The sequence below is a fragment of the Trifolium pratense genome, linkage group LG7 (genome assembly GCF_020283565.1).
Source record: "Trifolium pratense cultivar HEN17-A07 linkage group LG7, ARS_RC_1.1, whole genome shotgun sequence".
NCBI classification, from domain to species: Eukaryota; Viridiplantae; Streptophyta; class Magnoliopsida; order Fabales; family Fabaceae; genus Trifolium; species Trifolium pratense.
Genome location: NC_060065.1, coordinates 400232 through 427076, shown reverse-complemented (window position 1 = coordinate 427076; position 26845 = coordinate 400232). Strand labels below are relative to the sequence as shown.

Below are 26845 nucleotides of genomic sequence, written 5' to 3'. Positions count from 1 at the left end.
TCCTCTATGTCTCCATAGTTTATCACATATTCCTCATCATCATCATCTAAAGTTTCAACATAAGCAATCTTTTCCCTTTTTTGAAACTTCGATGATCTTGCCTTTTCAGCCTTAAGGCGTTCGACCTGTCTTACTCTATCTGCTAATTGTGCCATGTCTCTTAGATGTTGTGTATCTAATTTCTTTCGAATTGAATAATCTAGGCCTCCAGCAGCCATTTCGACTAACTCATGTTCAGGCACTTGAGTAAAGCATCTAGCCTTAAGTAGCCTAAATCGATTCAAATAGTCATCTATGGACTCTGGTGTCTTTCTCCTGACACTGGCCAATTCCTTCAAACTAATCTTAGATTGGCCCATATAAAACTGTTCATGGAAAGCCCTTTCCAATTGAGTCCAATGCTGAATCGAACGGGGGGGAAGAGTTGTGAACCAAGTGAAAGCATTTTTTGTTAGGGAATTTGGGAAATATTTCAACCTTAAATTTTCGTTATCTGCCAAATTTCCTGCTTCGGCAAAAAATCTTGCCACATGTTCCACTGTTGACTCGGTTGTGTCCCCAGCAAACTTTGTGAATTTGGGGATCTTCCATCCCCTTGGCAATTCAGTTTGTAACACGTATTCAGATAATGGGGAAATAAAGTTAGGCCTATGTAGGCCAACATTGAAACCATTTTGAGTTAAAATAGTTTCGACTAAATTTGCCAAGTTATCTTGTTGCGCGAAATTATTTCTTTGCACATTTCGAACCACTTCGTCAGCATTCTGATTTCGATTAACCAAAATTACTTCAGGCTCTGGCACATGGTGCACCACTGGAGCCGGTGGTTCCTCTTGTACCACTTGTGGTATTTGATCGTTTGGAACTTCATTGTTCACACGAAACCCTTGGTGCTGAACCTGTGTTTGGTTTCGAATGGGCTGAAGGTTTTGGTTAGGCATTGTAGGAGTGCCAAAGAAATCTGCAATCCGCCCCATCTGATGGGCTAACAACTGATAATTATTATTTGTATTGTTGATTAAAGGGTTCAAAATAGTCCCCAATTGTGAAGTCAGAGTATTAACCATTTCATGATTACTCTCGTCCATTTGTTGTCGAAAAGACATCATAGTTACATTGGTTAAATTTTGTAAGGCAATATCTCTAGTCCTATTTCCCACAACAGAGGCTGCTGGGGAAGGCATGGTACTCCTGTCAGGATTTGGGTTAGAATTATGTAAGCCTGCCATCAAAGAGTCTGGCATTCCTAATCCTGATTGGTTCAGCAAAAACGATCGAATGGGGCTCCTTACATCTTCAGCACCAGGCTGACTGCCCCCTATACCATGTGATACTAACGAAGATATCGACCCAGATACAGTCGAACTCGTTGAGGGCATTGTTACCCCTATATTCCCAAAACTGACTGCAGGAACGCTCGAAGCAGATGTTCCAGAGCCTTGGGCCATGACAGTAGCGTTACTAATTGACGCTTGTGTTGGCTGTCCTTCAGGATTTGGGACATTGTTGTTATTGTTTTGATTGTTATTTGGTGGTCTAACCATTTTTGATCTAGATTTGACACTAGTTAAATTTGGTAAAGATTTACCACTTCTCAAATGCATACAAAATCAAAACACAAACTATAAACACTAACTGTCTTAATACTTGTAAAAGGATTTTTAGAAAATAAACTTCTTTTAAACAATGTAAATTGCACAAAACAACCGGTCCCACTGGGCGTGCCAATTTGTTTACACTGATTTTTGGTAAACAACCGCTAGTTTAAATTAATTACTTGAGAGATCAACTAGTAAATCTCGGGACAATTGTTTATGCATTTTGTTAAAGGAAACTTGGAAGTTTATTTTTGAAGACATCCTTATTTTATAAAAGAACAATATGTTTAATTTCTGAAACATATGTTAAATGCAATTAAGGCAAGTTCACTCGAACGAGGGAACCAATAAAAAGCAGAATTGGTAAACGCTTTAAGAAAATAAAGACTTATGAAAAAGTAAATTTGCATTTAGAATGTAAAAGTTACAAAGAAAATGTAAAGGTTCACCGATTCATACATCTTTCTCGAATAACTCGTTTCTCGCTTTAACATGGATACTTTGAGTGTTTGAGATTTTGTGTAAATGAATTGTGACCCCTACTTCGACTACAAATACTTCTATTTATAGAGAATTAAGCAACGTCTATCCTAACGTTAAACTACTAAACTTCAGCCACGCGTCCTTTGCATTTGAAATGAACCAAGGCCTGTAAACCGTTGTAACCGTCGAAGTCGAATCACCCTTAAATGATAAAAATTGCTCTAAGTCCACAATTCTTGATTACTTCGATTCATTGGCTTCCATCGAAAGATTCTTTCAGTCTCGAGCTATGAAGCTTTTCCATTAGGATTCTCTTGTTCTTGAAGTCATTAAAGACTAAGGCGACCTAAAGCCATCTCAACAGGTCTTTATAGCAATAAATGTCTTTGGAACTGGAGATTATAACATATTTTACCTTGAGCTAAAATATGGGATAACACCATCACACAGATGAATGTTGACACCTTACCTGAAATTAATTTGGTCAGTATGGCCCACTCGTATCTCTTTATCACGAAACAACATATTCCAATCTTTAAAATGACCAAAACAAAACTTGGGTTTCTATCCTCTTTTTCAAGTCCCTTACAATTGGCCATAGACATTGCTGTCCATGTCTGCTAAATTAATTTATATGGCAAACTTATAGAGTTTTAAAATTATAAGGTCCATTCAAAAAATGGCAGGGTATGAAACATATCAAAATTAGAAGAACTTATGTGTGTATAAAACTTTCATTTTTTTTAATGTGGGACATACATTTAGTTGCTCTCTCAAGGGTAAAGCAATTCAATCTTTGAGAAAGACCTCTTGACAGTATCATGTGACCTCTTGTGAAGTGTAGTCTGTCTGTCTCCATCTAGGCCCTTCAAGAACCAAATCAAGACCAATAAATATGCACAATTTATAAATAGTGTGTTAAGTGTATGACTGATATTTCTCATAATTCTTCAATATGAGGAGAACATGCGCCATGTCTCAACCATGTCGGAAAAGAAATGAGTAGGCATTGTACAAGAATTAAATTAACATGACCATATCTCAAAGTGGATACCGTTTGCACTCTAATTGAACTTAGAGATCCTTGATAGAGAAGAGACATCTAACCTAAGACAATACCATGTGATCTCTTGTCTCATGGGCCCTATCATTTTAACAATAATTTCTCTAGCAAAGGGATTTCAAGAAACTCTTAGTAACTATAAATATAGTGTCCTCTTTCACAACCATAACAAATCACTCAAGCAAACAAACTTAGATACATTTTTATTACATTTGAGAAATTCAGCTTGTTCTTCAAAACATTTGAAATGGGTTTCCGTTTACCTGTAGCTATTAGACGGGCTTCAGTTAGCAATAGCTAAACCTCATCAAAAGTATTGAATGTCCCAAAGGGCTATCTTGCAGTGTACGTCGGAGAGGAAATGAAACGGTTTGTTATCCCCACCTCATACTTGAACCAACCTTCATTTCAAAACTTGCTGAGTCAAGCAGAAGAAGAGTTCGGATATGATCATTCAATGGGTGGTCTCACAATTCCTTGCACAGAAGAAATTTTCTTGCATATTACTTCTGGCTTCAATAGGCTATAAATCTTACACTGAAGGAAACTGACATAGATTAGCAGAAAATTTATGTACAATAGTCATCATTTAGATTTGTGAAGTTTTTTTTTCCTTTTCCTATCTTTGGAATGGGTTAGAATTGTCCATCTGAATGACAAATTCAGGAACAAATTATGTTATTATTTGTTTCTAATTATAATGACAATACATTCAACAACTCAATGTGATCCTATATGCCTCTTTTATAAATTATAAAACCGGCAATTCCTTGGAAAAGAAAAAGAAATTGTTATAAAATATCTAGTTTATTATAATGATGATAGAAGGGTACGTGCTACGCACAAAATTGAGCTAGAACATTCCTGCAAACTTCTCTGACCTAATAAAACGTTCATCCAAACTCTAATTGTTGATAAGCTATCTTGTATATAAGCTCACAATTTTTTACATGCATTGTGCTTCTATCAATTCCTTCTTCAACAAGGCAGGGCAATTACACTAATAAATAATAACAAAGCTCCTCCAAATATTCCAACTCCCGTGAGATCCAAATATCATCAACTTACACAAACCCAACCTATGAAAGAATGTAATGATAATAAAGGATATATTCCATTTGCACTCATTATAGGACGGTGGAAAAAAACTGTGTAATGACTCTAAGGAAGACTTTTTACTTTTAGCTGTTATAGTAAATGTCTGCCTCAATTGTGGAACCAAATTTCATAGTCCGATCCATCTCATTTCCCCAATTTATATATCAGTCAGATTTAGAGTCTGCGCAAAGCATGTATTAATGTTATAGACACAGAATTAATTAGAGCCTAAAACAGAAGCTAAACCCATCAAATAATAGAGTTTAGGTTTACCACTTCTTGACCCACGGGTCCAGCCATCTCAGTTAGTCTTTTATTCATTACTGTATATCTTATAACTTAGTACTTTTACGACTTTTGAATGGAGAACTTGGAATGGTATAATACTTCAAGAAAATCAGTAAGTCATCAACTGTGTGATAGTTTGGCTCTTATTCATGACTCTGATACTTGAGTTTCATGAATTACGGTCTACTAGCTAATTATTCTTATATGGAGAAAAAAAATCATTAAATAACCTTTATGAGTACAAGTTAAAGTTTTGAGCTATAGTCCATCTTATAATCTTGGCAAATCAGTTTTGTTGCTAGACATTCTTCAAAAGACTACGTGTATGTTTGGTTTCAATTCTGGAGCATCCAGAATTGATTCTGGACGTGTAGAATTGATTCTGACTTGTTTGGTTTCTCAAAAGTAGAATTGATTCTGCCTCCAGAATTGATTCTACTTGAAGCTAGAAATCGTAGCTTCTGATTCTAGAATTGATTTTTACACTCAAATTTTTTGTTCAACTCACTTTTTCATGAATATATCCAAACATAAACCACTTCAGCTTAAAATCAATTTTGGCCAGAATCAATTTTATAAAATCAATTCTCTCCGCCGCAGAACCAAACACACGCTACAATTATTTCAAATAAATATATAGGACTGTTGAAATTAAAAAATTCAACTTTGAATAAAGTATTTATGCTACTTGTGGATTCAAACATGTACAACTATCTTCTGGTCGCCGTGACTACTGACCAAGCCCATGCTACAGGTTCTCTATTGTCTCCTGATATTTATAATTTGTAGCTACTATTTGACTTAAAATTCATCACTAAGAGAATTTTTTGTTTCTATTTCTCAAGATTGAGCTATGTGAAGAGAACATGTGGCGTGTCTAATGCATGTCTAAAAAAATATGGATATGCATAACTCAAGCATTAAGTTTAACATAGCCATCTCATTTGAATTCCAATCGGGTAATCTACTGGCCTTTCATTCAGACGGTGGGACGTATTATATATACACTCATATTGAACTTATCGATCCTTGTTATAGAGACACATCTAAGACAATACCATGTGATCCCTCATCTCATGGACCCCATCCTTTAACAATAACTTCTCAAAGAATTGGATTTCAAGAAACTGTTGAAGTATATATAAATACACTACTTTCCCTCACAGAAATCATAAGTCATTAGCATAGCTAGACATCAAAAGATAAATACTATTTTATTAAATTTGAGAGCTTTATCTTGTTCTTTGAAACATTTAAAATGGGCTTCCGTTTACCTGCAGCTATAAGAAGGGCTTCATTTAGCAGTAGCCAAACATCATCGAAAGTCACAAATGTGCCAAAGGGCTATCTTGCCGTGTACGTTGGAGAGGAAATGAAGCGGTTTGTGATCCCCATGTCATACTTGAACCAAACATCATTTCAAGACTTGCTGAGTCAAGTAGAGGAAGAATTTGGATATGATCATCCAATGGGTGGCCTCACAATTCCTTGCACAGAAGATTTTTTCTTGCATATCACTTCTCACTTCAATGGACTATAAATCTACAACAGCAATAGAGACTGACATAGATTAGGAGAGACATTTAGATTTGTAAAGATTTTTTCCCTTCCCTACCTTTGGGAGGGTTAGTTGTCCATCTGAATAACATATTCAGGAACAAATTATTTGTTATTATTCATTTCTAATCGAAGAGCATGGAATGTCCTTGTGATTTTGGCCTCCACCACATTCTTCAATCGTCACAATAAAAATGGAACTCACAGATTATTTGGTGAGTAAGATGTTGGTTTATTAAGTGATTAATTATTAGTATATTCCTTTATTCGTTTTCATTTCACTTCTACTGATCTTCTTCTCAAATTCTATCATGCGCCATTCAAGTCAACAATCTTTGTAGATTAAAAACAAAGGTTTTTCTACTAGTATGTAGTAAGAGACAGCATCCATAAAATTGTTACATGGCTTGTGTCTGTGCATGCAATGGAAGTATTTGAAATGACGCAATAAACAAGAGATGAATTCAACAGAATATAATTTTCTCATTTAAGATTTCCATTTAAGAGGAAACAACAAAATGGACAAAGAAATTCCTGATGTACAAAAATTGTCTCAACTAGTCAATCCTACACTGTTCTATGTTATAATTCATATGACTTTTTTGCATAATGAATTAGTTACAAGTTGTTCAAGCAAGAAGCTGTATGTAAGAATACATCTTCATTGCAGGGAATTCTAAGACCACCCATTGGATGACAGTAACCGAATTCCTCTTCAGATTGGCTAAGCAATTCTTGAAATAAAAACTCGTTCAAGAATGATACTGGAATCAAGAACCTCTTCAGTTTCTCTCCAACATACACTGCAATATATCCTTTTGGCACCTCCACTTGTTTGCTAGATGATGATCGTCTAATACCAGGTAAGCGAAAACCCATTTTTGTTATTGTTTCTTCCTAACAGACGGATCTCAAAGAAGTATAGTAAGAAGAAAGAAGTGAATTTGAATAATGATGCTTCAAGGAAAGAGTGATTTGTTTTGCTTATTAAACCCAAATGATCGGTATATATAGACTTTGAAAACCAATTATTGTATGGTGAATAATGAGTTATTCAAGCTTGGAGACAAATCTCATTAATAATCACATGGCACTGTCTTGGAGATTTTAACTGATGATCAGGCTTTTGAAAGAGACCTTCTTCACATGTTCCAGACAAACTATAAACATACTTATCAAGTATTTTGTCCCTGTTTCTATAGGATAGAACGACTGGTAGCTATATCATTGCTTGGTCAGTATGGCCCAATATATGCAGCCAATCTTGTACTATTAAGGACCAAAACAAAACTTGGGTTTCTATCCTCTTTTTCAAGTCCCTTACAATTGACCACAGGCTTTGCTGTCTATGTCTGCTAAATTGATTTTGTAGGCCACCTACAGCTGTCATCGGAAATGCATTTCTGGGACGTACATTTAATTACTCTCTATTCAATTTTTCATATAGACCTATCGACACTATCATGTGATCTCTTGTAAACCATAGCCTGATTGTCTCCAACTAGACCCTTCAATAACTAAGTCAAGAACACTAATTATGCACAAGCTGTAAATAGTGTGTTGCTGTATGACATATTTTTCTCATACAACTATTGAACATTGCCATGGAGTTGTGCTATTAATATGAAGAGAAGAACATGTGCCATGTCTGATGCATGTCTGAAAAGAAATGAGTAGGCATTATACAACTATTGAGTTTAACATGAGCCTTTCATTCAAAGGTGGGGTTTGCACTCACTGAACTTATTGATCCTTGACAAAGGAATCTAAGACAACACCATGTGATCTCTCTCATCACTTAGCCCCCATCATTTTAACAATTATTTCTTTAGCAAAGGGATTTCAAAAAACTCTTGAAATCTATAAATATAGTGTCCTCCTTCACAACCAACACAAATCACTCAAGCAATCAAACTTAGATAACTTTTTCTTACATCTGAGAAACATAGCTTGTTCTTCAAATTCAAAAATATTTGAAATGGGTTTCCGTTTACCTGCAGCTATTAGACGGGCTTCATTTAGCAGTAGCCAAACATCATCTAAAGTATCAAATATCCCAAAGGGGTATCTTGCAGTGTACGTTGGCGAGGAAATGAAGCGGTTTGTTGTCCCCTTGTCATACTTGAACCAACCTTCATTTCAAGACTTGTTGAGTCAAGCAGAGGAAGAATTTGGATATGATCATCCAATGGGTGGCCTTACAATTCCTTGCAGAGAAGATGTTTTCTTGCATATCACTTCTCACTTCAATGGACTATAAATCTACAACTGCAAGTGATTAACATAGATTAGGAGAGACATTTTGTACAATATTCATCAATTAGATTTGTAAAGATTTTTTTCCCTTCCTTCCCTTTGGAATGGGTTAGTTGTCCATCTGAATGGCATATTCAGGAACAGATTATTCGTTATTATTCATTTATAATCGTAATGACACAATATATTCAACAACTCAATGGCTCATATATGCTTCTATTTATAAATTGCAAAATTGGTGATTCCTTTTGAATGAAAAAAATATATATTGGAAGCAATATCTAGCTCAAATATTCTCACAATCTCACAAATTTTATAGAAAATGATTTTGTAGCAGCTTTGATTTATGATTTGTAGCGAAATATCTTTGCCACAAAAAGGGCTGTTTTTATCAAATCTCAAATTTCAGTCGAATTAGTTCTACTTAACTCGTGTTAAAGGCGAATATACAGGCTGAGTGAAAATTTGAAAAATATTGGAGAGCATAGTTATCTTTCTTTTTTTGAAAGGAGAAATACTTTCATTAAGCCGATTCTGGTGGTAAATCAAATGCCACAAACTCAAAAATACAAGATGTAGTCTCTTCAATCCAAATAAAGTCTAAACCAGAAGATAAGGCTAATTTAGCTAAGTAACGAATAGTTTGATTTGCGACACGCCTTACATGAGTGAAACTAATAGAATTAAAGCTAGAAGTGAACTTGATGCAGTCTTCTACAATTGTATCCAAGTAGGCTGAGACCTGTTGCTTGTTTGTGAGTGCCGCAATCATGTTACTATTGTCAGATCCTGCCTGAAGAGATAAAAATAACAAATCCCTTGCAAACGCCAAACTTTTTCAAAGTCATCGCTTCTGCAACATTAAAGTTGGGCGAAATTGGCAAACACCAACAACCTGCCGCTGATACCAAATCATCTGCATCTTGAATCACCGCAGCTAGGCCCCACTTTCCTTGACCTGACGGACCTGCAGAATCAACATTTAGCTTATAATAACCCGCAGTCGGATGACACCCTCTAATGTTTGAGACTTGCATCGGGATAGGCTGATTTTAGGTCTGCGGAATTACATTTTGCGTGCTGTGAAATCTGCTAACAGTATTAAGTGCACTGGTACAGAAGCTGGAAGCATTAGGCACCTCAATTCCTTTAAACTCTAATATTTGATAAGTTATGTTGTATCTAAGCTCATAACTTTTCTACATGCCTTATGCAATATGCTTCTATCAACTGCTTCTTCATCTATGCAGACCAATTAAGCTAACTAATAAATAATAACAAAGCTCCTCCAAATATTCCAACTCCCATGAGATTCAATCATCAATTTACACAAACCCAAATTTTAAAGCTTGTGATGAATATAAAGGATATATTACCATTTGTACCCATTATTTTGGACAAACTCTCTTTTACTTTTGTTACAAGGATGTTGCAAAAAAACTGTATAATCTCTGTAGGGAAGACGTTTTTCCTTTTAACTGGTTTACATAGCTGATGTCTGGCTCAATTGTGAACAAAATTTCATGGTCCAATCCTTCTCATTTCTCCGATTGATATCAGCCAAATTTTACAGTTGGATCAACAATGTGGCAGTAGTATATCCAGATAAAGTTGCAGCATCTTCCAAGAATATTTCACGGTATACTGATTGGATCTAAAGTATTAAGAACTACAACTTTTCTTATAAAAACAAGAACAGAATATTTGATATGTTAAGATCTTGTCTGAAACATAAGAAGCAGGCCAGCTCAGGTCTCTTTCATAGGCTAATTTTCCACAAGGCGGGGCATGTAATATCAAATTTTGTGTGGTCCTCTATGAAAACCTTCCATTGTTTTTTGTCATCTCAAATACTTGGATTATATGCACAAACACAAGCCATGCACCAATTTTATGGTAATGTAAAACTGGTTTAATTCATACTGCAAAAAATTCATACTAATGATAACATAGCACAATAGGATTGACTAGTTGAGACCTTTTGTACATTGGGAATTTCTGTTAATTTTGATGTTTCCTCTTAAGTGGAAATCTGAAATGAGAACCTTACCAAACATATTCTGGTGAATTTGTCTGCTGTTTTGTGTCATCTTAAATACTTTGCATGCACAAACACGTGCCGTGCACCAATATTAGGGAAACTAACTATCACGTAGTAGATATGGTAATGCAAGGTTGGTTATATTTTTAGATATACTGTGAGGCCATACAACAAAACTTCAAAGAATTAAATCCTGAAGAAAAAAAAATTCTTTAACCTATAAATTTTTTCAACTTGTTTAGCAGATAATAGAATTTTGTAAGCAAGCCGGTGGCATTGAAATGAAAATGAAGATAGGAATATACCAATAATTGAAGAAGGTGGTGGTGACTGATAATCACATGAACTTTTGTGCTCTTCACATGGACTTTTCGTCAAAGTTGTTGTGCTATAACACGCAATTAACGGCAACTGTTTACTTTGAATTTCATAAAAGTGTATGTTAGCTAAGAGTCAAACCTAAACCAAAAAAACAGAGTCAAATAGTCATCCCAATTCTTTAAAGCTAGAAACTAATCCAAACTAGGCCTACTTATGTCTGTTAATCAATTTTAAATGGGAAACTTTGACTAGCCTGACACTTAAAAGCAGCAAGTCATCAACTGTATGACAGTTTGGCACCGATACTTTACTAAGAAAAACCATCGGGCCTTTTTCGGAGGGAAACAGAAAAAATAAATATTAACATTAAATACAACCTCACATATTCCCCTTAGAATGCATAGCTTCTTAAGTATTAGTATAGAAGAAGACATTTCATGCCAGTTTAACGCAGTTTCATGAATCAAGGTTCTACTAGCTAATTATTCTTATATATGCAGAAAAAAATCATCGAAAAACCTTTAGTACAAGTTAAAGTTTTGAGCTATATATAGTCCTTATAATCATGCCAAAGTAGTTGTTGCCAGATTTTCTTCAAAAGCCTGCAATTATTTAAAACGAAAGATATAAGAATGTTAAAATGAAAAAGTCAATTTTCAGAATACAGTATCTCTGCTACTTGTGGGTTCAAACATGTACTACTATCTTCTGACTGCTGACCAAGCTTTTGATGAAGGTTCCACGTTGGCTCCTAACATTTATGATTTGTAGTAAACTAGCCATTGTCTACCTTAGAATTCAAACTACAACAAATTTTTGGTAGCTAGCTATATGTCGCCATTGAGCCGTGTTACCAATATGAAGAACAGGCATTACATGTCAAATAAATGAAGCATTAAGTTTAACCTAGCCATCTCATTTGACTTCCAAGTGGATACTCTACCTGCCTTTGGTTCAGAAGTGGGCCATATTATTGAACTTGCTGACCTTGATTGAAAGAGAGACATCCAACGATAATACCATATGATCTCTCATCTCATGGACCCCATTTTTTAACAATAATTTCTTAACTCTTGAAGACCCATTCAAAAAAAAATCAACTCTTGAAGATTATAAATACAATATTTTTCTTCACAAATATCACAAGTCATTCACATACTCAAGCATCAAAACTTAGATACACTTCTCTTAAATTTGAGTGCTTTGGTTTGTATATTGAAACATTTAAAATGGGCTTCCGTTTACCTGGAGCTATTAGACGGGCTGCTTTTAGTAGTAGCCAAATATCAGCGAAAGCAACAAATGTGCCAAAGGGTTATCTTGCGGTGTACGTTGGAAAGGAAATGAAGCGGTTTGTAATCTCCATGTCATACTTGAACCAACCTTCATTTCTAGCCTTGCTAAGTCAAGCAGAGGAAGAATTCGGATATGATCATCCAATGGGTGGCCTCACAATTCCTTGCACAGAAGATATTTTCTTGCATATTACTTCTCACTTCAATGGGCTATAAATCTAAAACTGCAAGAGACTGAAAAAGATTATTTGTAGTGACATTTTGTACAATAGGCATCCTTTATGTTGTAATTATTTCCCTTTTCCCTTTAATGGGAATGGGTGAAAATTGTACCTCACAATGACTTACTCAGTAACATCATTTGATTTATTTCACTCTCTTTTATATTTGTCTAATCAATAATGACACAATGTTTCAATAACTTAACTGGCTCTTTGTTCTTATAGTCATGAATTACTAAACCGGTGACTCCTACAATGGAAAAAAAAAAACAACTAAGTAGTAATGTTTAGCTTTCCTAGTTTACTAATTTACTAACCACGAGTAAAAGGTACCTGCTAATACTGCTAAGCAAGCTGCATCAACAGATTAAAATGATTAGTTACCCCTATGGTTATCAGCATGCATCTTTCCTTGGTGCACATCCTTCGGCTTTCTGAACCAACTCTCTAGTATATACAACTCAACACCATTGAATGTGTTATAAAGCTCAAGCTTGAACAACTCGGGAAAATAAGTCCTTAACACATCCTAGTGAACCCTCCATTAGTTTTGACTCTTGACCAAGTCAAGAAATGACCACACCACCAGAACATGAATATTTTCAGTCCAGTGTGGAACATTCTCTGTTGATGCTGATGAGGAGGACTGTCCAATGAATGTAGGTAAAGAAATTCATGCTTCTCTGCTGCTGCAATGATCAAAGACTGAACATGAATTATGCCTTTTATTGTATTGCATAATGGTTTTTCAGGATAACTTATTAGCTTAACAACTCTAAACATCCTCAGCTACTTAATGAGGCTATCCTCATTAATCATCAAGCAGATGCAGAGGTGTGGCAACTAAAACCCTAGTTTTTAGGTCCACCAGAAGATAGAATAAAATTTTGTATTATTCTATAATAACTAATCAACCAAATGAAACCCACTTGGGGTTGGTCGAGTGGTGTTGGGTTGTTGGCTTGGGCCCTTGGAGTATGCTCCTCTCAAGGTCTCAGGTTCGATTCCCACTGGTGCCAATTTCGGTGGACTAAGTCCATACAGAGCAAAAAAAAAACTTTGGTTTTAAATGGGGCCCCGCAAGTGGGCAGTGGGATTGGTCCCCTTAGATTAGTCTGTCCTAAGGCCGGATACCAGGTTTTCAAAAAAAAAAACTAATCAACCAAATGAGAACAAGAATTGAACAATAATGCATAAAACTTACTTATTACTTTGATGGGAGATGCAGTATAGATGTTGAATGAACAACGAAGAGAAGAAGAGAGTAAGAAAAAAAAATGGCAAAAAAATTTGGATCATTTCTCGATTTGTGTGTGTCATCCTTGCACAAGGGTCATGATAATTTTCTATGTATCGTTCCAATTTTATCGGATGACCCCTAAGGGACAAAATTGTTGTTCACTTGCGTTATATAAACACTGAAAGTGCAAAAGATGTAAGCGATGTGGGCCCTGTGGTTCACTTGCGCTATACAAGTACAGTACTTCTCAATCTATTTCCTCTCCATTTTTTTCTTTATTACTCTATATTTATTTTTGAATTTCACTCTTTCTCTTGACTATTTTATTATCTTTTAATAAGATAGAGATAGAGATAGAAAATAAGAAAAGAGATATAGAAAAAAATAATAAAATATGTTCCAAATCCATCAAATTTATGTGTTTGTTTGTCCCTTTTCAAAAAATAATAATTAGGCGTTTGTCACATTTAGAACTTAGCTTAAATGTTATAGAGGTTATTCTAATAAACTATTGTCATAACAATTTTGGTTCATGAGCCTTTTTTTGTTTTTGTTTTTTCTTTTGTGAATGGTTCACAAGTCTTCTAATAGTTGTACCTTGGTTTTATTTTATTTATGTATAAAATGAATTTTATTAATTAGTCTAGACTACTCGACATCATAGTGAAACAAATTCTATTCACTTTCTATAAAGATTGCAAAGATTCCACGGATCATTTGCTCAAAGGTCAAACAAAAAATCAATAAAGTCTAGTATATAAAGATAGGGCAGGAAGATCATATCTGATAATATATCAATCAAGAAAGACATTCAAAAACATTAAAGAATTTCATTTCATAATATCATGACATGATATTATGATTAAGACTTTATGTTTGTCATGATATACAAATATATTTTAACGTGACATTAGAGAATTTCATTTCTTTATTACAAAATTTGGTGCATTATGCCATAATTTCTCGAAGATTTGATCTCATTGCCCTAATTAGATCCATCATGTGGCATTGTTCATTTTATAGTTATATGTTTTGTTTTTCGATCTCATAAACAAAATTAATACTTTATCTCCGGTCTTTTATTTATATTTAAAACCAAAAAGAGTATTCCATTAGAAATATCAGATTGAAAGAACAAAATCCATAAGAAGTTTTTATAGATTTAAGGTTGAGTTTAAATTATCAAAAATTTGGAGTTTGATAATTCAAAGACATAAAAAATTTGACTTGAATTAATCAATTTTCCAATATACACATCTCTAACCAACAAAACTAAAATACTACTGGCATAGCATTTCATTATCTAGTTATGTACCTTCAGCCTTCTAAATGAACAAAATTTGGAAGTTGATTACAGAATCAGAAGTTAAATATGGAGGTAACAAATTATTTTGCTTCTAATAGTCAATATATATATTAAACTGTATACAATGAAATACATTTATAATAACTATTTGTTAAAAATGGTGAGCTAGGCTAGCACCAAAAACAAAAATGGCAGAAAAATGAGCACTAACTACTAAGTCATCTCATAGGCTATGATCGAAATCAATGTTTCAAGATGCACTCGCGCAGTTGAGATGTAAGATTAATAAATGCTTCTTCTTTGCAAGGAATAGTGAGAGCACCCATTGGATGATTGTAGCCAAATTCTTCCTCAGCGCGGTTTAACAAGTCAAGAAATGAAGGATGATTTAAGTAAGATATTGGAACCACAAAACGCTTCATCTGAGATTCTCCAACATAGACAGCTACATGTCCCTTTGGAACATTGGAATGATTTCTACTATGTAGATGTTGTGATGATGACTTGAATATCTTGTTTGCATGAAGAACCATAAATGGCAGACGAATACCCATGATCTTGTAGATTAATTTGAATTAATAAAGATATGAAGAGACAGAAAGAATGCAAATATAGAGTGGTGCAGTAGTAGTGGTAGATCTTGTTGTAACAAACAACAATTTTGGAAGTGAATGCTTAATTTGGCGTTGTTGTAGTTGATATTTATACTAAGTAAGTATATATAGTATACTACAAGTGGTGTGTGTGTGTGTGTGTGTAAGTAATGATTGAGACAGAGTGGGAAGCCATACATTTCCAGAAGGGATCAAAATCATAATATTGATAATTGGTGAGTCCAATTAATAAATTATACTCCAAGTTATTGGGTATATGATATGGTGACAGAAAACTTTGGGCCCACTTTATGAAATTCAGAAAGAAAACTCACATGGCTGCACTGAGCAAGCTCAATTAATCTCCACTTCAAACTTGAATCCACCCATCACTCTGCACAAAACAGAGTGCTACCGTACACTGAAAACCAAAAGGATCGTCACATCACATCACATCACATCACACGCTTGCATGTGATGGGGCTTTAAAGATAGATATGCAATAAGCTAGCAACGCCAAATGCAACAGCAGAAGCAGCAATTAATCACACATCCATGCATGCATATACTATATAAATAGCAAGATAAGATAAGTCAGTTGACATATTTCATTTATTTAGATGATGATAACTCATGCACGTGGACCATGATTGAATTGGCATTGAAACTGACCAAATCACAGTGAACCATTCATTTTGATGTTGGTAAAAACGGCTCTTTGCAGTTTCAACTAAATGACAGACAGTTATAATTGTCAGTTCATTCAAACTTACAATAAGATTAGGTCAAGAAAATTTCTACTACAAGTACAAAAAATATGGAAATTAGAGATTATATAAGACTGAGAAAGCAAGAGAAACTATCTAAAAAAGTACGGCCCAACCCGAGCTACCGGAAGCAAAAAAATCAAACAGGGTTGGGTGAACAACCATTTTGTCAGCCTTAATTACACGGATTGCCGCAGGCGGGTTCAGTCCAACTAAAAACCACTGTCAGTACCCTTTTGACAAATATATATAACAAGGTAATTAGTAAATGATATATGTAACTGTTTTTACCTTCATGAGATACAGTTTAAATTTGCCCTGTATCACGTTCTTCTTTCCTTTAACTCAAATTCCAATGACATATGCTACTTACTAATTAACAAGGCTTCACATAACATAACATGCATTGCATTGACGCTTAATTACCAATGTTATACAATTTGTCAAGTCACTAGTACTATACAACTATAAAAGTTTAATTAATTGCAAAGTATCAAAACCCAAGTAGCTGTTGGAGTTTGTTTATATGGTTTAGTAAATCTGACATGAATGTTTTTAGTAAACCTAATTGGCCACGTTGAAATACCTGGTTATCTGCAAAAGTGTGAATCAACTTCTAATCTGATGTTTGTTCTCTCACATCTGCATTGCACGTTAATTTTTTTTTTATGTTAGTATCATAGTATGTTAAGTTTCCACTAGTACAAAGTGTTGATCTTTTTATTGAAGCAGTACAAACTTACTTTGCTGGGAAATTTGTGGGAATATATAAGGTGGTTCTTTTCCTTCCGATTGAATTTTTTCATATGTAACTTCTAGCTAAAGACTCAAATCTATTACCACTTAGACCAATTCATTCTTGATTAGGGATGTTCAATATTATATGTTGGGATATGATGTCTAAAATTTTGTGTCCAAATACTAATACTAGCTAGCTAGTAACAACTAACAAGTAAATTAATTAAAGTAACATTGAAATGAAATAATAATAATAATAATTATTTAAAATTTGTTTTGTAAATCGAAGAGAATCTTTATTGTCAGAAGAAAGGCGTGGGTGGGTGGCAATTATATGAACATGGAAGAGACAAAATGCAATGTACTAAAGTAAGTAAGTACTAACCTACTACCTAAGCAGTACTGGAGGAATTTGATCCCTAATGGTAATATCGATCGATCCTGAATTCATTCTGTGAACAAAAACAAATATGACAAGCTAGTACTACGGAACAAACAAGGGTTTATACTTTGTTTGTTTCTTTCTTCAAGTAAAATTGGGATAGATCATAGATCATATGTATAATGTACTACCTTTGTACTTACACCGTTGAGTTGAATAAGTAGTAGGTAGAACTACAACTACTGGTGTGGTGTCAGCCTCCATCTTGCCCACCCTTTTTCTCTTCTCTTCTCACAACGCCCTGTTTTCCCCTGATTTTCCAATGATTCCACTAGGGTAAATGAAAACAAAAGAGAGGAAAACAAGTTTGACTTATGTTTATTTTAAGTTTTAATTTGGTCCCTTACGTTTAAAAAGTATCAATTTGGTCCCTTACGTTTCCATTAGGTTTCAATTTAGTTCTTTCCGTCAATTTTGTCACATGTGGCAGTCAATTCGCATATGTGGACTGACACGTGGACACTTTGACACAGTGACACGTGTATAGTTCAAATGGTGTTAGTGATAAAATTAACGGAAAGGACTAAATTGAAACCTAATGGAAACGTAAGGGACCAAATTGATTCTTTTTAAACGTAAGGGACCAAATTAAAACCTAAAATAAACGTAAGGGACCAAATGTGTAGTTAAGCCTAAAGAAAATTTTGGCCAAATCGCTTCCTAAGAAGAAGATTACTAGTAGTAGTAGGGACCTTCTACCGTACATCTATCAAATTTCAATTTCATTTTTTTATTGGTGTAGTATAAACTGTGGCATCAGCATCACATGAAGCTTCAAACTTTTTTTAGGGTGTGTATGATGTTGGTGTTTAGAGTTTTGTATTATTGTAGTAGACTAAAGATAAAGAAATTACTTATTTCGAATTTGTGAAAGGGAAAGTCTAAATTATGGAAATAAATAAATAATTTAAGTAAAAAAAAAATGGATGCTTCATTTGTTTTTTTGGGACACACGGAAAAAAAGTCAATGTAGTCAAGATAATTATATATTTTGATACTAATGTCATAGAATTGCGAAGGATGAACTTTTGACAGTTTAAAATACAAATTCTTGAACAGAAATGAACTTTAGGGAGTTTTTTATTCTCGTGCATCCAGTTGGAATTGAACCTACGACTTCGCCAATTATGAGTTGATTGTTTTAATCAGTTCCTTTATATCTTGAATTATGTATGCATGTACATCATAATTGGCATTGTGACCATTGATGATGATTATGATGCAATGCGAAGAATCATAGTAGTAAACACGTTCTTCAATGGACATATTTCTTGTTATAGTGAAGGATGTTAGTTGACCCTTGGATGAAATCCGAGAATTCCGATAGAAAATATCCTAAATTTTTTCTTATAATTCTTCCAAAAATCCCCTCTAACCGAGGAGAGCAAGGCAGCTACCTTCAACATTACGGATAATGCAAGAATGATTGTTGTTCTCTTTAATCAATCTTTCAACCGAAATACCGGTTGAGAGGGAAACACATTGTGAAGGCATGAACGTGGAATTGAGAAGGAAACACATAGTGAAGGCATGGACTATTTTCCTAATACAATTTAACTAGTGGATAATTATTTTTACAATTTTTTATTAGAGATCCATTTTAAATAGTCGAAATCGAGCCTAGATAGAAATTAAAAGACCTTTTATTTATTTTTTTGGTACATTTTCAAAAGAGAGAGGTGGTATTTATTTATTTTTTTTAAGGTTTAAATGCAATTTTGGTCCCCTTATTTACATATTTTTGAACTTTTAGTCTCCCTATTTTTAAAACCAAATTTTTGGTCCCTATTTTAAAAGTAAAAAAAAAAAAAAAAAAAGTTTAGTCCCCCTTCCATTTTGATGACATGGTGTTCTCATTTATGATGTGGCCTGGCCGTGGCACTTAGGTTAGGTGGCATAAATAAATTGAAAAGAGTAAAAGAAAATCGTCGACAGCAGGGTTCGAACCTGCGCGGGCGAAGCCCAACAGATTTCAAGTCTGTCTCCTTAACCACTCGGACATATCGACTCTGATGTTGTAATTGCTAAGTGCAAAGATTATATTTTGAACATGCAACTCGCTCGCCATTTGGTGGTAGGAGACTAAACGAGGAACCGTTGTTGTTGAGTTGAGGAAGACGAATGAAACCCCTCTGTTGTGATTTCAACTACTCATTCCTATTCCTAGTATATGAGGAAGGCACCAACCATTACTGCAGAACATTTACTATTTTTGTTTTGGTAAATGATGATGATGAGTTCAATTGTTTCAAAACTAGTTAGGAACCCGTGCAACGCACGGGCGAGGACGATTAAATACATCACTTAGACAATTGTGTTTTTTTATAAAAAAGACATAATAATATAATTGTTGTTATACTTAGAACATAAATCAACAAACAAACAACTTCCATTTTTAAACCCTACAATTTCTTCTATACAAAGTTGTTTCCATAGATTGAGATAACTTGAAATTCCTTCCCTTCAGCATCCATATGGGACATTCCCCGTGTTTTGTGTCAATAAACTGTCACTTTTAAAACCTACAATTTTTTCTATACAAAATTGTTTCCATAGATTGAGATAACTTGAAATTCATTCTCTTCAGCATCCATATGGGTCACTCTCCGTGTTTTGTGTCAATAAACTTTCACTTTAAAAACCTACAATTTATTCCATACAAAATTGTTTCCATAGATTGAGATAACTTGAAATTCATTTCTTCAACATCCATATGGGACACTCCCCGTGTTTTGTGTCAATAAACTTTTACTTTTAAAACCTACAATTTCTTCTATACAAAATTGTTTCCATAGATTGGGATAACTTGAAATTTCTTCCCTTCAGCATCCATATGGGATACTCCCCGTGTTTCGTGTCAATATATTTTCACTTTTAAAACCTACAATTTCTTCTATACAAAATTGTTTCCATAGATTGGGATAACTTGAAATTTCTTCCCTTCAGCATCCATATGGGACACTCCCCGTGTTTTGTGTCAATAAATTTTCACTTTTAAAACCTACAATTTCTATATAAAATTGTTTCCATAGATTGGGATAACTTGAAATTCCTTTAATTCAGCATCCATATGGGACACTCCCCGTGTTTTATGTCAACAAATTTTCACTTTTAAAACCTACAATTTATTCTATATAAAATTGTTTCCATAAAATGGGATAACTTAACATTCAATCCCTCTATAATATTGACATTGCACGGGGAGTGCCAAAAGGTAGCGTGTTGTAAGAATTGAACAATAGTGACAAAATTTTTAACTATCAATGGTATTTCGTTTTGTTTTCTTCATTTCAAATCAAGGATACTGTCTATTGTCTACTACTCTTTGTTCCTTTTCAAAGTGAATGTTTACACTGTACCAAAGAAAATTTTCCAAAATAGAAATATGCTAACTTTTACATATAACTGGATATATAACTAATCAATTAATTTCAGAAAGAAAAAGAAATTTAAAATTAAGACAAAACTATGCTTCACTTACCTCATTTTCTTGGTGTTTTTATGTTTGTAGACTTATAAGTTATATTTATATCTATTAAAAGATAATATACTTGTAATCATACACTACACTACAAAAAAGAAAAGAAAAACGCCAATACTTCTATGTTTTTCTCACATATTAATATGTTCTTTTGGTGAGGATGTGGTATGAGAGGCAGTAGTTCTCAAATATTTTGTGTAGAAATTAAGCATACTTCTTAGATAATAGAAATGGAAATGTACTTCTTCAAATATTCTTCAATGTACTTGTTAAGAAATAGAATGAAGTTATTACTACAACTAAGGTTACATAATTCACTTGCCCGATGATAGAAAACATAATAAGAAAAAAATTTAAATCATAGTTTTCGTGAAGTCCTAAAATACATAACTTTGGTCTAACTCCAAATTCAAAATTTAAGCTTGATATTGAACTGCTATTTTGCCAAAAGATGTGGAATTTTTTTGTCTGACGGTATTTCATAGTTGACTTGTGTCAGGTTATCTGCCATGAATCAGAGTCAAAACCTCACAAAATAGAATAAATTAGAGCAATCTAATGACTTGTGTCATTCTAAGCCGATGCAGGTTATAATTTAAAAGTATGGAATAAATACACCTGATCCTTATAACAAAGGACACATTAAAGGAGAGCACACTTATGTCCAGTAGCCACAACACTAACACCAAATCAAGTATGAAGTATCATGTATATGCCTAAACTTAATGGATCATAAACAGATTATATTAAATGTGCAAATTTAATTTATGATATAGTGAATTCCTCTAGTTTCAAAATTGGAGGCGACTTAGCTACATCCAAAGAAAACTAATCCTTTCAATTACTTTACTCTCATCCTCACTTCCACTTACTTTTTCATTTGTCTATTTCCTCATCCTTGCATTAACTTTCCGATATATATTCTTCCTCGTTAACATCAGATCGAACAAAAATAATAATATCAATAGTATATACTATAACCTCCCGTCTTATAAGAATTGATTAATAAAGAGAACGTTTTAAACGTATTTTGTTTTATACTAATACGATTAGCTTCATGGTGAATATGAATGTTAATAATTAATGTGATTGAAAAACTATAGAGCAACATAGAAAATGCAATGAAACTATCAACAAAAAGGAAAAATAAAAAACAAAAAACCAAAATAAATCTAATTGAAGACTAATTCACCAAATCAATGCATTTGAAAAAAAAGCTAAACTATAAAGCAATGCTTTAAAGCTATTGAATAAGCATAATTATATTGGAAAAACAATGTTAGACAATGATTCTATTCAACATTTAAGGGTATTATATTTATTACAAATTGTATCTATCTTAGTTGCACTCAAGCTTTAGCTAATCTTCTTGCTCCTTCCTTTCTAATCTTTTCCGTATGACATGCTCTGTAATATTTGGTCAAAAAGAGGTAAATCTAAGAAAATAGAACACAATTCCCACAAACCCCAAAATCTATCTGCAAAACACAATTCATATCATGATGAGTTATTAAAAGGGTTATAGAATTTGCATACACCAAAATTTTATTGGCAGATCTGTACATGGTACACCCATCACATATAAACTAATGGAACACTAATCCAACTTCAACAAATATTATAGAATTTGGAAGAGTTTTATATCAACAAAAGATGAGTTATCAAAAGGAGTTACCAACCAAAAGAAGAATAAATTTGATAACATGTTTAAAAGAAGTGAACTCTAGATAATGAGAAAATTAAAGAAAGTGTTGCATTTATTTAGTAGCACAAAGTATTATTTCAGACTAGCCTTCATAATTCATAATTCTATCAACAACATCCATGGCTTCATCTTTTTTGTAAAAATCACCAACACATTCTGGTTCAAGCCTTCATAATTGGTTTTAAAGTTTTTCGAGCTTTTGCCAGAATACAAATGTTGTATAAAAGGGTTTTTGGTTAACCTTTATGTTAGCCTTCATGTTACTTACTCCATGCTAGCGATCATTCATACACTTCAAACTCAGTAGATCGGAAAATAAAAACAAATACATTTATAGGATAATGAACAAATATAAAAGATAGATAGCAATAATAAATTAATTTATGGAAGATAGCTTAATGTACTACCTCGTTCTTCATCAATGAAAAGGAAGTAAGAAACTTAATGTAAATATCCTCTTCTGGCACTACTACTTTCCTTTTTACAGCAGCCACACATTTCATTGAGTCCAAGGCATGAACTGGGATTCAAAATTGGTAATGTAAATGATTAGACAAATTTCTTAACCATCTGTTACAAATGAAATTGAAAGTGAACATAAGGCTATAGAATATTGGTAAAAAGCTAGCAACCCATTGCACTATCCAATGTGCTCTAACCACAAAAAAGATTAATAATGTAAAGTTAACTGCTGAATTGAAAATCCAAAAAAGAAATAGATCAGATATTTGCATTATTTAAAAACAAAAATGAAAAGCATTCAAAGAGACTGGTTCTAAAACCTTCAACAATGTTGATATAGAAAAAGGTTAATAATTCCTTTTCTCCATGAAGTGCACAATAAGTAATATGCCAAAGTTTAACAAAGCTAAAAGAAATAAGTATGTTCATAAAACTTACTCATAGTCAAAACAAACTCATGAAAATTATCCTAATTAAAAATGAAAATGGGCTTCATATTAGTAGCAACGGTTACTAATTTGAATAGACAAACTCATGCAAATTAGTAGCTGCATATTGTTTAGATTCTTTCAATAGACAAACTCATAGTCACCCACATTAGCTAGAGTAAATAATTTCTGATTTCAAAGAAAAAATAGATAAAACAATTACAAACTTAAAGCCAATTCAAGAATTTAAATCTTAAAGCCAATCTTTTTGAATTCATGCCTCTTAAAGCCAATCTTATTGAATTGAAACCTATGTGTTCTTTAATTTGTGAAAATATTTTCGAAGCTAATTCAAGAATATTACTTTCATCAAAGAGAATGCAATAATGGTAACAATCTTTGTCATATCCCTGTCATCAACAATCTTTTCAAAAACCTCTTTTCCAAAATTGATATAAAAAGAATAAATACAAAAAATAGTAACTAAAAAGTGGTAAACACCAATTGATAGGATATTTTATATTAGTTAATAACTTGAAATCAAACTAAAAAGAGGTTGCTATCAACATGGGTTACTTGAGGAAAAATAGGAACTGGTTTCTCCAATAATCCAAACTAATTTACCAAAACAAAAACAAAAGTAGTCTTTGATCCCAAACTATTCAAATTAGCATCTCACAATTAAATAATAGTGTGCTCAATACATATAAACTGATCAAAAAGATAAACAAATAAACATTAGATCTACTAATTTGTAATCAATAAAATATCAAAACCTATTTTTTTGGAGGATGCAACCAATCCTCTTCACTATTTCATGTATAACAATAGTTATTTATTGGTGTAGCAAAACCAATTGATAAACTACAAAGCAACATATCAGTTACAATCAAAATTAAAATAAAGTAGACAATCCATTCAAATATTATAAACTACCATTCAAGCAGATTCAAACTCATGTTTGAAATTAGAAATATCAATCAATTTCTATATAACACTATACAACTTCACATGTAACACATCAAACAGGAAAATTAAAACTTTAAATTAAAACAACACATAGAAGCTATATATAAGTTGTGTTTTAAGACAGTAAATAAGCTTACCTAATATAATAATCACAAGCATGAAAACTTCATTTAGAGGACCAAAGTAGCCAAATAGTCTACAAATCTTTTGGCCTGCAAAGAGCAAATAGATTATTACAGTTGATTTCATACATGTGGATAAAAGCAAGAAAGTTAAAATATTTTGGATCTCTAAAGAACGAAACTGAAATTACCTGCGGGATGGGTCTTGAAACAGGTTGGAGGATTCGATGGAGAAGAAAACCTAATTTGCAAACATAGACAAAAAATTAAACATGTGATTAAATTAAATCATAAAATAACATATGGAGAAGCAATTTGAAACCTTTGGAGATTGTGGCTTGTGCCATCCAAGAAGGTTGATTCATGGAGAGAGAAGAAGTTCGAAGAATCAACAAAAAATGGAGAGAGATGAGTAAGAAAGTGAGTTTAGATATTGAAAAAGAATGGGAGAAATTGAATTTTGAAATTGATTCCAACAAAGCAAGAAAAACAACAGTAGCAGCAGCATCAGTCCTGCAAGGAGATTTTTTTGTTTGGCCTCAAGCAAATGCAATAAACGGACTGGGTTATATCAGTTTGGTTTTCTCCTGGATTAAAGTTTACAAATAACAAATAAAACTAATTAAAATTGATACAAATCTAAAAAAAAATCTGAAATTTAACAAAAACAAATCAATCATGGGAGAAAACTATCTAAACGCCACTAACTCCTAAAAAGTAGGGATTATTAAATAAACGATAGAAACAAATCCTAATAAATATGACAACTAAGCAACAATATTTTCAAAGAAATAGAAAAAGGATCGTAAAATCGGATATAAGAAACAGTATTGAAGAAGAATAGACATTTCAAAGAAGAAAACATACCTTTTTCCTCAAATTCATGAACAACAATATCTGGTAATTGAATTCTGAAACACTTTGGTCCATTTTTATTCAATCATAAATCTGATCATCCAAAAAATCACACAAACATAAAAATAAATAAATGGAATTAGGAACACCAATTAAAGTAAACATTGAATCAAAGGAATTAGAAAAACAATTATTATAGCAAAATATTTAAACAATAATTTAGAAAATTAAAAAACATACCTGCTTCATTTGGATACTTCTCCAGTCGTGAAAATTGCAGAAACCCCATGTATTTACATACCTTAATGAAAGGGCACATTTAATTAGTCATGAAATCCAAAGCAAAAAAAAAAACGTAATAAAAAATCATGAAATCCAAGGCAAGAACAAAAATAGAAAATTACGGGGAGAGAACAGCTCCCCCAAATTCATATAATACGAATCTGGAATAGATCTGGAATTCAAAAATAAATATGAATCTGTAAATCAAAAAACGAAAAATGGATCTGAAGTGCATACCTTCGTTGCAGTCGTGTTCTCTGCTTCATCATTCGTTCTCTGAGTTTGTCAAAAGAGAGGGAGAAATGAAAGAATCGAAAAAAGAGAGGAAGCTAAATGAGAGAGGTTTTTGAATTTCAAATGAAAGAATTCCCGGTTTGTTAGTCTTACTTGTGAATTGTGAAAGTGACCCGACCTAAGAAAGATACAAAACTCTGCAATGAAAGGGATGGCTCACGCAATACGTGAAACTGGTTTGAAGAAGATGTTGCATCAATAAGTGATTGAAACTTTTTGGTTGTGAAAATGGTTTCAAATTTCATAGCCAAAAGTAGAAGAGGAGTTCTGCATTCTGAAACAATGAAAACAACTTATCGATGCTCCTCCACTGTCCTTTTTGCCCGCATGCGTTTTTTTTATTCTTTTCAACAAACAGGACCGGGCTTGGTTGGGCCTTGTTGGGCTGGACATATGTTTATGGCCCAGCAAGCTAAGTGATGAATGAGAGGGAAAGAAAATTCAAATTGCTGGCCAAAAGAAGCAAATTTTTTCAAATTCTTCCAGCTAGGATTTGTGCAGATTGTATGTGTGATTGACATGTGTCAAAAATTTCCATTTAGCTGTGGTCTTTTTGTGTAGTTAAAATGATTTCTCTTGTAAATTAAATTAAACACTATCGTATTGTACTAAAGATTCATTCATTACTTGTTTCTTCTTCTTCTTCAAGTAATTAAATATAATTCTATATACTTATTTTGTAGGTTGGCATTTGGTTACGCTTTGCCCGGTTATGAGTGCTTCAAAACTGTGGAGTGGACAACACCAATCTAGAGATTCATCAACTCATTTTTTGGTGCCAATATTGGTTTGTCTTTTTATTCTTCATTCATTCATGTTTCATATTTAATCATGTATTATTATTGATAATATTTCTCTTAGAAATAATATAAAACTATTGATGACACTCTATTAAGTTTTTGGGATAATCGGTTATTTGACATGATATCAGAGTCTGGTT

At 33.2% G+C, this 26845-nt stretch overlaps 1 protein-coding gene, 1 long non-coding RNA gene and 2 other non-coding genes across 7 annotated transcripts; 1 reads left to right on the top strand and 3 right to left on the bottom strand.

Annotated features, from left to right (window-relative positions):
• Nucleotides 1-13505: 13505 nt before the first annotated feature.
• LOC123900248 lies at nucleotides 13506-13608 on the bottom strand. The gene has a single exon (XR_006805898.1). It is a non-coding gene; the product is annotated as a U6 spliceosomal RNA (small nuclear RNA).
• Nucleotides 13609-14834: 1226 nt separating this feature from the next.
• LOC123898057 (auxin-responsive protein SAUR21-like) lies at nucleotides 14835-17578 on the bottom strand. Of its 4 annotated transcripts, XM_045948907.1 has the most exons (4): nucleotides 17251-17432; nucleotides 16714-16769; nucleotides 15696-15781; nucleotides 14835-15324 (listed from the first exon to the last, which is right to left on the bottom strand). In XM_045948907.1, the coding sequence occupies exon 4, from the start codon at nucleotides 15319-15321 to the stop codon at nucleotides 15010-15012; it is 312 nt and encodes a 103-aa protein (XP_045804863.1). In that variant the 5' UTR covers nucleotides 15322-15324; nucleotides 15696-15781; nucleotides 16714-16769; nucleotides 17251-17432; the 3' UTR covers nucleotides 14835-15009. The 4 variants fall into 4 exon arrangements, with proteins under 4 accessions (XP_045804863.1, XP_045804860.1, XP_045804861.1 ...); XM_045948904.1 differs by adding an exon at nucleotides 17439-17578 and having other exon boundaries at nucleotides 14835-16769; nucleotides 17251-17317; XM_045948905.1 differs by having other exon boundaries at nucleotides 15696-16769; nucleotides 17258-17432.
• A 1655-nt stretch (nucleotides 17579-19233) lies between these two features.
• TRNAS-UGA lies at nucleotides 19234-19315 on the bottom strand. Its single transcript has one exon. It is a non-coding gene; the product is annotated as a tRNA-Ser (tRNA).
• Nucleotides 19316-19341: 26 nt separating this feature from the next.
• Nucleotides 19342-26791, top strand: LOC123897538. Its single transcript, XR_006805055.1, has 2 exons — nucleotides 19342-19527; nucleotides 26589-26791. It is a non-coding gene; the product is annotated as an uncharacterized LOC123897538 (long non-coding RNA).
• The last annotated feature ends 54 nt before the right edge of the window (nucleotides 26792-26845 follow it).